The following is a 16,366-nucleotide window of genomic DNA, read 5'->3' on the forward strand; positions in this document are numbered from 1 at the left end:
AAAATTTGGCTTATTTCATTCTTGTCTGTTCAAAGTAACCTTCAACAATAATACCGATACCTACGAGGATCCAATTAAGCTCAAAAGTTTCCTGGACGTTTATTGCCCCGACAAGATGGAAATCTCAAAACCACGTCCTTGTTTTTTGTCCTATTGCAAGATCTCTAAACACAGGCTCAAATCTTTACTTTGCTGAAGTTGTTTTTGTAACTCATTAATTACTTAACAACTTACATATTGTTATGATCTATTTAATATGGTTTATTGTTAGTTGTAAGCAAATTTACCTTTTTACAGCCATAATAGTCGTTCATATCTTTACAATGCCGTAGTGCTTTACCTAACCTTTTTTTTTTGTTGTTGTTTTTTTTCCCCTGAACAGGTTCCTCTTCACGTTGTCCTTCCCTCATGTTTGTGGTTGCTCTTCCCGAAGTTGTGTCATCTCATCCTGTGGAACTCGGATGTGTCATTGTTCGATGTGGCACACCTTTCCACGCCGTCTATATGTTTTGGATTCCTTCTAGGTATCGTGTTTTTTTTCTTCATCATCTTATCTTTTTCTTTTTGTCATATTCCCAGTTCATTTTACTTATCTCAATATTGCGTATAATGGTTTCCTTTTTTACATCTTCTATTCGTCACATGCCAGTTCACTTTATCGCTCTTGTTTGTACTATTCTACAAACCTGGTTCGTATTGTAATTAGTTGGTTTGTCTTCTGGTGTATAATTTTTTAATTTTGTTTTTTCTTATGGCTATTTGTTTCATAATCTCCCCCATATCTTTCTTATGTCTTTAAACATTGTCTCTTGCAATGTGAAAGGTCTTTACTCTCCCATTAAAAGACAACGGGTCCTAACCCATCTGGCCAAGCTTGGTGCAGATATAGCATGCTTACAGGAATCTCATCTAACAGCAGAAGAATCCAATAAATTGAAAAGAGGCTGGGTTGGGGAGGTTTTTTACCTCGCCAATAGGAGGTAAACGGAATGGACTTTATGCCGTAAATCACTTTCTGTTAGAGTTATCACAAAGTTCTGATGAAAATGATCAATGGATATTTACTAAGCATAAATTATGATTGATAAAGTGCCAATCTCCTTGTTAAATGTTTATGCGCCAACTGCTTGTGATTCCTCCTTTTGGTCGACCTTAGCACAGCAACTTGCAGATTGTATTGTTGAAAATTTCATACTCACAGGTGACTGTAATCAAGTATATGATCCCTTCCTAGATTGCAACTCTATGGTTTCCTTTGCACCTCATAAAGCCCACAAATAATTTGTACAAACTATCAAACAATACAAGCTTATTGATGCCTGGAAATTATGTAATCCTACTACTAAAGAGTACACCTATTCTCCAGCTCACCATACCCAATCAAGATTAGGCTATTTTTTCATTTCTCATAACTTATCAAAGTCACTACTGGCAGCAGAGATTGGAGCTATCCTAATTTCTGACCACGCCCCCATCATTATGAAATTAGATATTTTACAGAAACCCTGCACCCCACGGAAATGGCGTTTCAACAACTCCCTTCTCTTGGACAGCATTTTTGTTTCCTCACTCAATTTTTTAACGAATATTTTTCCTTCAATTAGACCGATGACCTTCCCTTTCACGTGATTTCGGACGCCTTTAAGCAGCAGCTAGAGATTTTATTATTAGCCATGTATTTAGAAAACATAAAGTCAAAAGAACTTGACATGTCTATTCTGGCTAAGATAAAAAGACTTGAACATTCTTTCCACACATCCAGATCAAAAGAATGTTTGTCAGAACTTATTAATGTCAAATTTCAATTTAATAAAGAGTCAACGAATGATGCTTCTATTACCTACGGAAATCCAGCGCAAAGTTCTATGGTGGACAGAATAAAGCTGGCAAAGTCCTAGCCAATTACTTGAAGGTTAAGCATAATGAGCTAAATATAGACTCTGTTATGAATGCTCAGCAGGAATTGAAGTATAAGGATGACATTTTACACTAAGGGCCTCATGTAGGTAAATAAATTTTACCGGTTCATAAATACCGAGCCGTACCGAATCGGTAAATTAGAACCGGTAAGTTATATGTAGGTAAAAATTCGGTAACAGTTACCGATTCGGTAACATTCGGTAAATACGAATCGGAATTCACCGAATCGGTAAATACCGAGGTGGTATTTAGCGAATCGGTAAATACCGAGGTGGTATTTAGCGAATCGGTAAATACCGAGGTGGTATTTAGCGAATCGGTAAATACCGAGGTGGTATTTAGCGAATCGGAAAATACCGAGGATACCACCACCTTCCCTTAACTAAGTAGCCAATATCATAATCATGTCATTATAGAAGGTCTCTCAGGCTTGAATAGGGGACCCCATACCTCAAAGATCAGCTTAGTGAAATCACATCACAGGAGCATCAGGAGTCTCCTCGCAGGAAGGCTCGTCTTCGGTCTGAATAATAAACATGATGTCTGAGACATGAAAAGCACCAACTGTCAGGTATGTGCAGCTGCGCGTGTGCCATGGCTAAATCGTGGGTCGAACAACCTAGAGTGGAAAACATGCATTGTGTAAAATTCCAGACTGTGTGTCACAGCATGTACAGACCAAGGTCGCTGCGCAGAGCTTGGGATGGGAACAACAGAATGCACTCGTCTGAAGGAAGTCTCGAGTCAGCAGTTTATTCAAGAAAGAACATGTAAACGCAGTGTCGTGTGCAAAGACACAAATATGGCTACATAACATTCAACGTGGTTATGCCAACTGAACAATGCATGTACGTATTCAGGGAGAACTCACTACACGCCCCCTTGAGCGAAGCAAGATGTAATAGGCAAGAAAAGAGAGAACGCAGAGTTCCGTTTCGTCAGAGCAGAACAGGGCGTAACCAATGCAGCGCCAAAGTCCTACAGTCCAATTAATTGCAGCATACAATTCCAAAAAACACAATGCAAGTATAGTAAAAAACTCAAGCAGACCATCAGGAAGAGAAAAACGAGAAATAAAAGAAATAAATGTTGCGCCAGGGTGCTGTCCAGTAGCACAGGCACAATGGACGACAATCCAGTTAATCCATGAATGTATAGGCAGCATATGTGGCCACGGCTTCCAACAAGCAATCGTTTCAGGGCCACTAAAAGTCTCAGCCATCCAATTGAGTAAAGAAAAGGAACATACGTGTTCTCCAACCAACGGAGCCGCTAGCACAATCAGAGGGCACCCGGAATGTTCCTCCAAATAGCTCATGGACAAGAAGTCGTAGGCTGCCGCTGAGATGTCCCAATTACCCAGGATACCATGCGCCGCTCCACACGCCATGATCCGGACACCAGAACAGGACAACTCGTGAGACACTAAGGGCCGCATCAGTCGATCGAAATCCGGCACCGGAGACACCATGTTGGTCAAGCACAAATCCAGAGGCCATTCAAAGGGACAATCCAGGCAGTGTAATACAGGTTGTACGCAGGTGAAGTAGGAATACCTGAAGGATAATCCATAAGCCTGGCTCAAAGTCGCCAATGGCAAAGTACCATAGAAGTCAAGCATCCTATCACGAAGAAGATGCAGACGGGACAGGTGCTCGTGTGGCACAGAAGGAGCAGCCATTCCGTAGTATGAAAAGTAAAAGCAGCACACCTGCCACCAGCGCCAGAAGCAGCGGAACACCTCCAAAGATGCTCGAGAACAGTGAATGAACAAATGCCGGAATTACACCAAAAATAGTTTGGAAAGAGGTCACGAGACCCGAGCCCCACATGTTAAAAAAAATTGAGCCAGGCCGGTCGTGGACGAGGCATTGATAATACTTTGGATCAAAGAGCCGAAATGCAGGGGGAGGTCAGTATTCAGAGGCGCCTGTTCCTCAGTGCGCGTAGTAGCAACGTGAAGGACAAATATTTCACGAGAGGAAGTCAAAGGCACCTCTTTGTGGGACAATGGCGCTCTATTCTGCTCAACTTGTTGGACTCTGCTTTCAAGGTTGGAATCGAAGGCCAGATGGAAACATCCCGCCGCCCATGCGGGGGTGGAAAAAGAACAGTATTGCAGCAGACAACTTCATGCGAGACAGTTATGTACGGGATTACCACTCACATCCCGCAGCAAACTTCATTAATCATTATTAAATGAATACCGTTTGCAAGCACAGTGAAAGAAGGTGTAATCACAGGCACTGGGATACCTCGTAGGACGCACGCCAAAATCGGGGCTTGTACATTGCATGCGCCGTGTACTTGCATGTGCCTATTGTCTCATGTATGAATCCTAGAAGTGAGAGTGCTAGAGCTAATATCTATAACGGCTTAGGCCTTCTCCATGTTTGCTTGGTCAATAGCTCTCAGTCTGGAAGCCGCCTTACTGTGCGACAACTTGCAGACCTCGTTGTAAATAGCATACGCGCACCTTTTGGTTCTGCCACCCACGGGACCATTCACAACATCATTCCATTCGGTTTGCACATTGATGGAGTGGGTGGACTTCCTGATCCTGTAGATGTGCTCTGTGTCAGCTGGTGGACAGAGTGGGATGTGTGTCCCATCAATGCAGCCAATATAATGGTGGAAGAAATTCCTGAAGGAACGGGACAGGCAACTCTGGGATACACCACCCACCGCAGCTGTCACCACCTGAGAAATGCCGGATGCCAGCAGATGTGGGCTGCAGAGCACCTGCACATGTGGGGGTATGGCGTGCGCCCTTCTTATTGGCTGGTCCAGGAGTGGGTGCGGGTCCCTGATTGAGTCCATGATGGTTTCGGGGTGTAGCCTGTACCTCTCATGTATCTCTGCATCAGTCAGCTGGAATAGTGTGATGCGCTGTCTGTGGATGCGTTCCTTCCGTCGCCAAACCCTCAGTCCTGCTGCCTGTAGACGTAGGCGCCTTGCAATGACGTACATAGCTGCCAGGGTGTCCACGCTGTTGCATTTTGGGATTGCTTAGCTGCACTGTTGTTGGTTACCACCTGCTTTCAATCCGTGTTAATTACCGACTCTTATTTACCGATTTTCTTGGATTTCTTAATTACCGAGTGCTCCTACATGTCATTTTAACTTTTTACCACTTCATATTTACCACTTCATATTTACCGATTCGTTAATTATGTATTCGGTAAATATGAATCGGTATTTTAGCATTCGGTAACTATGATTCGGTATTTACCGCCTCATATTTACCGAACAGTGGTTTTTGGACTCCTACATCTCACTTGTCTGAATACCGGTCGGTAACGGCATATTTACCAAAAATCGGCCGTTACCGACCGGTATTTCGCTACCTACATGAGGCCCCAAATGTTTTGATTCCTACCAAACGCTTTACACCTCAGAAGCATCCCCTACGGAACAGCACATATCTTGGTTCCTATTTGAAATACATCGGACTCCCTCCCCCCCAATCTGACCTTTCTAAGTTGGAACTAGACCTTTCACAAAAATAACTCCTTGCTGCACTCTCGGCACTTAAAAAAGACACAGCTCCTCGCCCAGATGGGTTTACAGTCTAATTTTGTACACATTTTGCCTCTTTATTAATTCCAAAATTGCATATACTGTTAAACATCTTTCTGTCTTCTGGTAAATCCTCTGGCTCTTTCTCCGAAGCTCTCATTTGCCTTATCCCCAAGGAGGGTAAAGACTTGAGATACTGTAGAAATTTTCAGCCCATTTCTTTAGTCAATGTTGATTATAACATCTTCTCGAAGTCTTTAGCTTTTCGACTAGATTCACATCTTTCTGACTTGTTGGGCCTGGAGCAATCGTGTTTCGTCAAAGGCCGATTTACCACTGATAATACCCGTTTGTTCTTTGATATTGTATCCAAATCTTCACATATTAAACACCCTATGGCTGCCATAGCATTAGACGCTGAAAAAGCTTTTGATTGAGTGGACGTACCTTATTCAAACCCTCAGGTGGTTTGGCTTTGGGCTTTGGTCCTAAGATAATTTCCTTAATTTCACTTTTATATTCTAACCCAAGAGCAGTAGTTTGCGCCAATGGTATGTCCTCTTCTTTTTTTACCTTAGGGAGAGGTGTTCGCCAAGGCTGTCCATTGTCTCCATTTCTTTTTAATAGCCTTAGAACCGTTTCTTGTACGGATCTGTCAGAATAAAGATATTCAAGGTTTTACTTTTAATGACGCCCACATTAAATTGGCAGCATATGCTGATGATATATTATTTATTTCCCAACCCCAATCCTCTATTCCTGCGTTTTTAAATGAAGTAGATTCCTTTGCAGCAGTTTCTGGATATGAATTAAATAAAGATAAATGTGAAGTATTAACCCTGACAAAATACACCTCCTAAAGAGGATTTTGCTCTCTCAACCTTCACATGGTGCCCCCAACATCTTGAATACCTTGGCCTCCACTTTACTCCCTCCATCTCAAACACAATCTCTAGATGCATGGACAATTGTATTCAGAGAATATCAACTTTAACTACTAAATAGCATCCTTTGTACTTACCTTGGTGGGGCTGTCTGGATACCTTAAAAATGATGCTGTCCCCCATAGTTCTCTATACGATATCTAACATTCCACTATCTATTCCTTCAAAAAATTTTAAAAGAATAAACTCGTTATCATCTTTTCTTTGGGGCAATAAAAAATCCTGTATGTCCATTTCCAAATTGACCCGCCCAAAATCGGAAGGTAGTGTTAATTTTCCTAACTTCCCCATTTATAAAATCCTTTTTGCTTCGACGATCATCTAGATAGCTCTCACACTCTTCTACACAACACCTCTTGTGGACTAATTTGAGCTTTCCTTTCTATCCCCCTTCTCCTTTCAAGAATACCTCTCGTTCACGCGGAAACCACTATCTTTGGCCCCCCCCCCCATATAATTAAATATACATCTAGGATTCTGCAACATACACACTCCAATGACTCCCTGAATGGAACTCTTCTCTCCAGTTCCACGATATGGCATAATAATTTGATACTGATATGGGATAAACCTTTTTATTGGAAAATGTGGAGGCAGATGGGTCTAATATGGGTTCACCATTTATACCAGCAAGACCAATTCATGTTCTTTACGCAGCTTAAAAGTCAGTTTGGTTTACCATCCCCCTTTTATTCTAAATATCCTCTCTTAAAGCAAGCTATCTTAGATGCATATACTCACTGCACCCCCCCACCTCTTTCACTACCCCTCTTACTCCTCTGGTTGATGAATTGCACTCCCTATTACAAGCTAACCCCAAAGCATCTGCAATTTATAATTATTTGCAAGCTTCTTGCGCTACACAAGACAAATCCAAGACAGAATTCGCCTTGAAGGATTTGCAAGTTAATTGGTCCACTACTTACTCTCTGGAACGAAATATGGAGCAAGATTAGAAAATCCTCGAGAGCTACTGACTCCACGCAAACACTCCTTTTATTAATTTATTTATTTATTTTATTTATAACAGGTTATTGTTCTTTCCAGTTGCTCTGCATAAACATGCTTGTGTTTTGGATGCCTGTTGGACATGCTCTTCCCCTCAGGCAGACCTTCACCATTTACTTTTTACATGTCCACCTGTTGTTTATTGGAAAAGAGTTTGCTCAACTCAATTTTTCATTCTCAATTTCCTTTTTCTGCTCCCAACATCTTTTTGGGTAGTTTATCCCCAATATGGTCAGACCATTCCTATAATATAAGAATTATTGACCTTCTATTGGCAGTTGCCTTTCAACAGATTACTAAAAATTGGAAAGACCTCACTAAATAATCTTATCCAGCTTGGTGGTGTGCTATCTGTTATAACCACAGGCTAGATACAGCTTTAGTGCATCATATTACCATGGCCATGAAATGCTTATGATTGTGGTTACCTGTTGCATCATTCGTTGAAGCCAGTGCTAAGCGTTAATCTTTAACTCCTACACAACAAGAAGTTTCCAAACCTCCCTGATTCTGTTATTGCAATTCTTCATATGCCTTAACTCTTCTTTGCATTAGTTTATACATTGTGATTTTCTTTTTTCTTCTATTGTTATCAATTTGTTATGCTTCGACAAATTTTGATTGTATACACACCTACCTTTTTTTTCTGTATTCAAAAGATATTTCATGTGACTTTATATTGTTATTTTGCTTGTTGTATTGAGATTTTCTTTTTCCTTAAACACATTTCTGAATAATCACATGGGGAGTAAGATCCAGCACATATCCTAACATATTTCTGAGCTGATTACCAATCTCAGTTTGAAGTGATGCAAGTCTAGGACATGTAGCAAACATATGCACGCTATCAGCGGCTAGTGCTCCACAACGAGAGCAGTGCACACCTGAGACCCCCCCCCCCCATCTAAAAATTTGTGCTGGTGTAATATATAAATTGAGCCAAGTTTTAAAATACAGTACTTGAAAATTAGCCGAAATAAATGCGGTCTGACTTAACAGGAGGGAATCCTCACATTCACCTGCCCCTGCTTGCAGAAGATCCTGCCAAGGATTTGTGTGTTTTGATAAATCGTCTCCCATTTCTTTATTAAGTAGTTTATACATTGTAGACCATGTTGGCTGAGACACTAATACAGTGTCCAATAAAGGAACTTTACTACATCTAACTACTTTCTTAGTCAAGAAATCCCTTAGCTGTAAATATTTAAAAAAGTGATTATCCCCTACAGAAAAATCTCCTTGTCTTCCATTTGGTCTCCCAAGTGTCTCACTCCTCTTTCGGCCTAGCATCTCCTATATCCGTCGTGAAATATGGCTGGAAGTAGATCATTGTTAACCAAGGGGGTATATCTGTGAACTCTTCCCATATTCTTTCTAGACTACGGTCTAGACCCTGAAAGCTCCCAACAAGATCTTGAATTTACCCCTTTCAAAATAAGCAAAATCAATATGTGGCATAAGAAAGCCTCTATCCCATATGTTAAATCATATCTAGAAATGTTTAATGCTTCCCTCATCTTGCTGTTATATCTTCCCAACAGATCGGCCATCTGCTGTATAGCTGCAGCCCAATAATACAATTTAAAGTCTGGAACTGACCAACCCCCGCGATCTCTTGGCAGAGTCATGAAGTTCAAGGCTCTCCGAGGACGTTGATCAGCCCACAAAAATCTAGAGATCAACTGATTCAATGCTAAAAACCATGATTTATTTATTTCCACTGGGATGGCGCTAAAGAAATATAGGATTTTTGGCAGAAATAACATTTTAATAACGTTGCTCCTACCTAACCTTGTGAGATGTAGATTATTCATCCTAGTAAAATCAGTCTTAAATTTCTGCATCAATGGCTCCAGATTAACATTAAGAATTTTATCAATGTTGGCACTAATCTCGACCCCTTGATATCTAGCATTCTGGATTACTCGCAAATCTTCCCGGTCCATTTTATTGTTCTTAACAATTTGTGTCTTACTTTCGTTAAGGTGGTACCCTGAAATATTGCCAAAGTGATTTGCCTCTCTTTCTAGCTCAACAAGGGCCTCTCACGGGTTGGGTTTAACTATTGAGTTTGGTGAATTGACAAATTACTCAACTGTGCCGCAGTTTGCCTTGTACCCTGGGTAAAAATGTCCTTGAATACTGCACTTATTCTCAGTCCAAAACACGCTTGAGGCATTCATATTATCTTGGACATTATGGGGTTCGCACCATACCCACTGCTAATATAGGGTGCTTTGTAGCTACACCAGTCAACCCCTCTAAATCGTGTCGTAGAACATTGTTTCCTTGGATGCAGTACTTCCTAGGTCGAGCTACCATATTAGAGTATGGACTTGATGCTCCGCCCACTTTCCACTCATATTTTTCATTGGCTTGTCATTGTCCTTTGTAAATGCTGGCTTCTGATTTGTCAATAGGCTTGCTAGTCCCTCCTTAGTACCGCCTTGTTTTCATTTGTAACCTCCCATGAAGACTGACCCTTTTACTTCTGTTAGACGTATGTCTTACTTAGTCTGTTAGCACTCTTCTGTAATGAGTCTACATGACAAGCCACAGCAAGGAGGCTAATTTTAGCTTTTGGGAGGCATAGACCTGTGCCACCACCTGCTCATTATTTGGGTATTAATAAGATAGTTCTTTACTACTTACATTGCAAGGTATTCAGATGTGTGGCCCCTTCATTAATATTACCAGATGTGATGGTTTGTTTAATTTGGTGGGGAGGCGCTGTTACACCTGGTCTTTAACCATCCTGTTTGTGGCGTCTCACTATGTGGCTGCTCCTTATATTTTTTTTGTGGGCGGCGGCCTTATTTTATTTTTTTGATGGCTGTCCCTTTTTTTTGGGGTGGCTCACTTTTAAATTTTTTTTTATTGTGGTGCCTTTCTTTTGATGGACACCTTAATGCTGTTATTGCCACAAACAGTACCTCTATTAATTTAACTGAATACTGCTGTCCTATCTGAGTTAAGCTTGCCGGCACTTATCGTTTTGTACACGTTGGCTTGTTAAGTGTTGGATACATTTAATAAAAATATATATTTTTATGAAAACTTGGTTTAGCCAAATAGACCAATGGTTCCCAATCTGTGCGCCGCGGCACCCCAGTGCGCCGTCAAAGCTAATCTGGGGCGCTGCACACCAAGCACACAGTTTGGGAATGTACATGAATTTGGCTGTTAATCATGTCTTTCTAAAGCACAGAACTCTAGTTTAACTCTCTCAGCTGAAAAACATTTCAATCCGTTGTTTGCAGTTAAAATGTCAAAGCCAAGTTATTTACGATGCTCTGGTTCCATAAGCGACTGTAGCAGATCAGAAGTAGAATACCGAAAGCAAAGGAAATTGGTTAGAAGCAGAAGTTCAAACTCAAAGGTCAGAAACTAAAGTGCAAAAAACATAGGACAACGGTCAGAAAAAATGCCCATTAATGAACTGTCACTGAGGAAACAGAACGTGGAGTCCTAAACCAAAAGAATCAAATTCCAAAAATGTGGTTAAACCAAGGTGACAGGAAAAACAGTGGTAAAGACAGTGTGTGGTGGAGAGACCTGGGTGGGCCGAATCTGGGAGCCCAGGGAGGAGCTGGCACAGCACTGATGTCATCGTCACCTTGGAGCTGAGAGAGAGAGGCTCAGGCAGCATGCTCCCGTCATCTCCGAGCCCAGAAAGATGGTGAGAGTGCACTATTGGGAACTAGGAGCAGCCTGCGGTGCATCAATGGGAGCCCTCCGCTCTGAGCCCTGAGGTCTCCTGGCAGGTACCAGGCCCTCCCCAGGGGGCATGCACACACAGTCAGAAGGCATGATGATACACACAGGAGGCCAGAACACATAGTCCGGAGGCAAGGACACACACGCAGGAGGCAAAAACAGACTGAGGGCATGAGGACAGAGATAAGATGCAAGAACACACAGACAGAAGACATGAGACAGACAGCATGCATGAGAACGCAAAGTCTGGAGTTAGGAAGGAGCAGACAAGTGATGTCCACAAAACACACTCCTAAAGAGAAAAGGGAGAAAGCCAGACAAGGGTTTACCTGGGGTTCTCAGACTGGAGGCAATAATGTGCAAAAACAGAAAAAACTAGACAGCAGATGCAGTCTTCTCTATCAATGCATCGAGGGTCTGAAATAACATTCCTGTATCTGTCAGGGACTCACAAACCCTGCTCTGGAATGACCTGTCCTAAAGACACACCTCTTCAAAGAGCACTACATAACAATGCAGTAAGAGTTCACTTCTCCAACAACCCAGTGTCCCTCCAATCAGTTGTTGATACTGCATGGGGCTCAGTAGTGGAGTGGATAGGATTGCATCTATAATTCTAATACCTTTATCGGCTTCATCCCAATTATTTTCAGGGAGAAAAATGGAAATACTCCCGAGGCTGAGCTTATATCCCACACCTGTCCCACAAAAAAGTAACAGAATGGGGAGCCGCGGCCAATGCCCAATTGGTCAAGGGAGCCGCAGGTCGAAAAAGTTTGGGAACCACTGAAATAGAATAACAGAATTGCAATACTTTTGACAAGGTGTAGTGTGTCTAAGCCACTTTGAGACATATGTTCATTGGGATCCTGGTTAAGGACTTTGGGATGTTTCATTTGTACCAGTCTTCTTATGGAATTTTACCCCAATTTGAAATCTGAATTTTATTACTTAGTCTGTTAGCACTCTTCTTTAATGAGTCTACATGACAAGCCACAGCAAGGAGGCTAATGTTAGCTTTTGGGAGACATAGACATGTCACCACCTACTCATTATTTGGGTATTAATATGATAGTTCTTGACTCCTTGCATTGCAAGGTATTCAGAGATGTGGCCCCTTCATTACTATTACCAGATGTGATGGTTTGTTTCATTTGGTAGGGAGGGGGCTGTTACACCTGGCATCTTTGCCAGGGTTCTCTACTAACTTTTGGTCTTTAACCATTCTGTTTGTGGCGGCTCTGTTTGTGGTGTCTCTGTTTGTGGCGGGGGTGCGGCCCTTATTTTCAACTTTTGGATGGGGGCACGGCCCTTATTTGTAATTTTTGGGCGGGGGCTCGTTTTTTTTTTTATTATTGGGGTGCATTTCTTTTGATGGACATCTTAATGTTGTTATTGCCACTTACAGTACCTCTATTAACTTAACTGATTACTGTTGTCCTATCTGAGTTAAGCCTGCCGGCACTTATGGTCTTGTACACATTGGTTTGTTATGTGTTGGATAAATGTAATAAAAATAAATTTTTATGAAAACTTTGTTTAGCCAAATAGACTTACAGAACGGCAATACTTTTGACAGGGTGTTGGGTGTCCGAGCCACTTTAAGACACATGTTCATAAGGATCCTGGGCAAGGACTTTAGGATGATTCATTTGTACTTGTCTTATGGAATTTTACCCCCTTTCGAAATCTGAATTTTATTACTCCATATCTGCAAATTCAAACCCTTTTTGAATTGTACATTAAAGTCTCAGAAAATGGAGCACAAAAATCACTGTAATGTTTTCCCTGAGTACAAAAAGTTTGAAAAGATGAACCAGTGAGAGCTATAGGTAGCCTGAAATCTTAATCTTTCTCCCTGCACAGCCCTCTTTCACTCCACCCCAGTTAGCATTAGTGCTGGTTGTGAGACTCAAAGAGCTCTTCCACTCCTAGTGGCCTCTCTGTCAGGGTGAGAGACTGGGCACAGGAGGAGACCCACCACATGCTGTGCCTGCTCAGTTCGGTCCATTGTCCTACTGCACAAGAAAATGAGGCAGCCATTCTCTATACTTGGTTATAACAAGATCCGATCTTCGCTCGAAGGTTACAGCAGCCCTTACGATCAAGCTCCAGTAGCCAAGCCGACCCAGTAAAATGTCATTTTTTTTTATCTGCTGCTAAAAATAACAGCCCAGCAGCTGGACTGTCATGGTTCCTGGGGTCCCTTGCCTCCCGACTGCCCGCAGCGTGTTTACCTTTTCGCGCATGCCAGATCGGGTTTTCCTTCCTTCCGTGTGGCAGGCGGGTTGCGGTCTAGCTTCATGACCAGAAACCGCCAATGCGTCGCTCAACCTCTTCTGGGGGAAACCGCATAAACCACAGCGGTTCCCGCCAGTCCAGCGCTTTGGATTGATGCCCATGTACTACACTTCCTGCATGAGTACCGGACCTCACACCAGGTATTTGAGGTCGCGCTGGGACGCTTTGCTGTGTATCTGACACGCCGCGCTGGAGCGCTTTGTTTTAGTTTGAGATGCCGCCCTGGAGCGCTTGTTGTTGCTACTTACAGACGCCACATTGGAGCGTCTTGGTTTGACCTATTCCTCACCGCGCAGGAGCGCTTACTGTTTTATTTGGTTTCTATGTTGGAGCGCTTAACTGCACCTTGGCGCTTGCCAGTGTTTCCTTTTCACCACGCTGGTGCGCTTGCCATTTTACTTTGCTTTATTTCTCTGGAGCACTGCGGAGTTAGTGCTACCTACCTTGTGGAGCTGTTTGTGTTTCCTAGAACACAGCGCAGGAGCGCTGCTTACTACTAGGATCTCTGCACGCAAGGTGCTACCCTTCACAAGGTGACTATCTGATCCACATGTGCGTAAGAGGTAAACCTAGAGAGGGTGTTACCTATGTCAGGGTCTCCCTTGTCTTCCTTTCAGCAGGAGTAGATGGTTATTTCCTAAACCGAGGGTGGTTCTCTTCTGGCCTTCTGAACACCATTCCCGTCATCTTTAGCTTCCTTCCCCGGTCCTATCTCCGTCCCGGTGGGTGTACACTCCGTAACAGGGGTAAGGTGGTTACGGGGGCGATAGCTCATGTTGTCTCTGTGAGAATACTTTGCAAGCAACAGTTAAGCCTTGTGGGGTACTTGACAGAATCCGAAGTTCAAGCGTTTCATCTCGCCCGGACGACATGAGCGATTCTGAGATCTCCACGCAGGACATAGCGGCCATGCTTACTAGTATGCAGGCAGAAAACCTCAGCCTACGCCATGATATTACGGCCTTACAAGGTCAGGTTGGGTACCAGGTCCTTGGGGTCCTTCTTCTTCCAGGGTTAGGCCTGAAGGGATACTACGGCCTCACTTGTTTACCTTTGTGGCCCTGCCTCCGCTTCCAACCAGGACCATGCCATACAGGTGATAGCACCCCACCCAGTGCAACTAGCGCCTCCTGAACGCTATTATGGTGACCGCACCAAATACAGCGTCTTTCTTCACCAGTGCCAACTACACTTCATGGCCAGAGCAACCGCTTTCCCAGACGAAGCATCCAAAGTCACCTTCAATTCTTTCCTACATGGGTGGCGATGCCGCTCAGTGGTCCATATCCTTGGTGGAAAATGACGACCCCATACTGTATAATCGAACCATGTTCAAAGAGACGATGCGACGGATGTTCGCCCGACACACCTTTTTGTACAAGCCATAGATAACTAACTACTTAATCTAAAACAAGGCAACACCAACCTGCTCCACTACATGACATTCAGCAGACTAGTCATCGAGGCCCTTTGGCCCAAATCCAATAAAGTGTCCGTATTCTACAGGAGTTTACAAGACGAGCTAAAAGACCTGATCTCGCAGATGCCCGACCCCCCCAGAGGAAATAGGGCAGTTCATAGATCTGGTGGTTAAGGTGAACTTCAGGATACAGGAGAGAAAGACTGAAAAGACCGAAGGAGGTGATAACTATTTCTTGTCGTTTAAGGATAGAACCAAGGACGAACCAGCTCCGACCTGTGACTTACCCGAGCCTATGCAAATAGGTGGTATACGGGGACCACTCACCAGCGAGGAAAGAGAAACTAAGGAAACAGAACCAGTGTTTATACTGTGGTAAGAGCGGTCACTTAGTCAGGGAATTCCCGGTAAAGCCCACACGAGCAAGGGGAAGGAGACCCTTCGCGTTACCTGTGTCCAAAGGGGATAAGCCGGGAAACGGAGAAACCCTGTAGACCGTGGGGTCGAACTACTGGGTTCGTCATCCTGCAAGACGGCGACCCCCTGCCTTTTTAGGCTGCAACTGTCATTTGGGTGTTGACGTGGTGCTGCGAGCCCAATCAGGCCAGGTATGGCAGGTGACGGCTCTTCTCGACTCTGGAGCCACCGGCAACTTCATCGGCACCCATTACTCGAAGGACCTGGGTATGGCCATTATACCCAAGGAAAAACCAGAAACAGTCAAGGCCGTAGATGGCATGGATCTTACCTCCAGTCTAATCCGGTATCAAACAGAGGACATGGAGATGACATTCGTAAACAACCACACGGAACCATTGGCTTTGACGTCATCGATGCACCCCAGTTTAAAGTTATACTGGGCCTTCCATGGTTAGTGAAGCACAACCCACGGATCAATTGGGCATCTAAGATAATTGACCTGGATTTGGAGTAGCGTAACGTGTTCTGTTACACTCAGACCGAGTACTTTGGTAATAGAACCATACAGGCCCACTCTCTACCCTTGATAGGGATGGGTGCGGTAACCCAGGACAACGTCCCAGAAGTATACCTTGACCTGGCGGCTGTGTTTAACAAGAAGGGTGCCAATACCCTCCCCCCCCCCCTCCTCCCTCACCGCTCATTTGACTGCAGGATAGACCTCATTCCTGGTTCCACGCTTCCTTGCAGTCGGATATATTCCCTCACAGAAGAGAACAAACACCTATGCTCCTACTTGGATGAATACCTACGTAATGGATTCATTTGCCATCCCAGGTCTCCGTATCCTCTCCTTTTATTTATTTTTTGTTTGGTTTTTTTGGGCCAAGGAGGAGGGAGATCTGAGGACCTGCATTGACTTCAGGGCGATGTACACCATCACCGTGAAGAATAGGTATCCCCTGCCTTTGATTTCCAACCTATTGGACCAGGTAAACGCCTCCATATACACTAAGTTAGACCTGCAGGGGGCATATCATCTCGTCCGAGTTCGGAGGGGTGACGAATGGAAGACCGCCTTCCGGCCCAAGTTCGGCCTCTTCGAGTGTCAGGTCAT

The 16,366-nt window shown here is 43.5% G+C and overlaps 1 protein-coding gene across 1 annotated transcript in view; it reads left to right on the plus strand.

Annotated features, from left to right (window-relative positions):
- LOC146812627 (uncharacterized) overlaps nt 1-16,366 on the plus strand; it is a 463,433-nt gene that overhangs the window by 4,088 nt on the left and 442,979 nt on the right. Inside the window, exon 2 of the mRNA XM_085619712.1 lies at nt 383-524. Within this exon, the coding sequence (XP_085475838.1) occupies nt 409-524 (116 nt within the window). The 5' untranslated portion in view covers nt 383-408. The remainder of the gene's footprint in view (nt 1-382; nt 525-16,366) is intronic.

This window comes from Triturus cristatus, chromosome 7 (assembly GCF_964204655.1).
Source record: "Triturus cristatus chromosome 7, aTriCri1.1, whole genome shotgun sequence".
In the NCBI taxonomy this organism is placed as follows: Eukaryota; Metazoa; Chordata; class Amphibia; order Caudata; family Salamandridae; genus Triturus; species Triturus cristatus.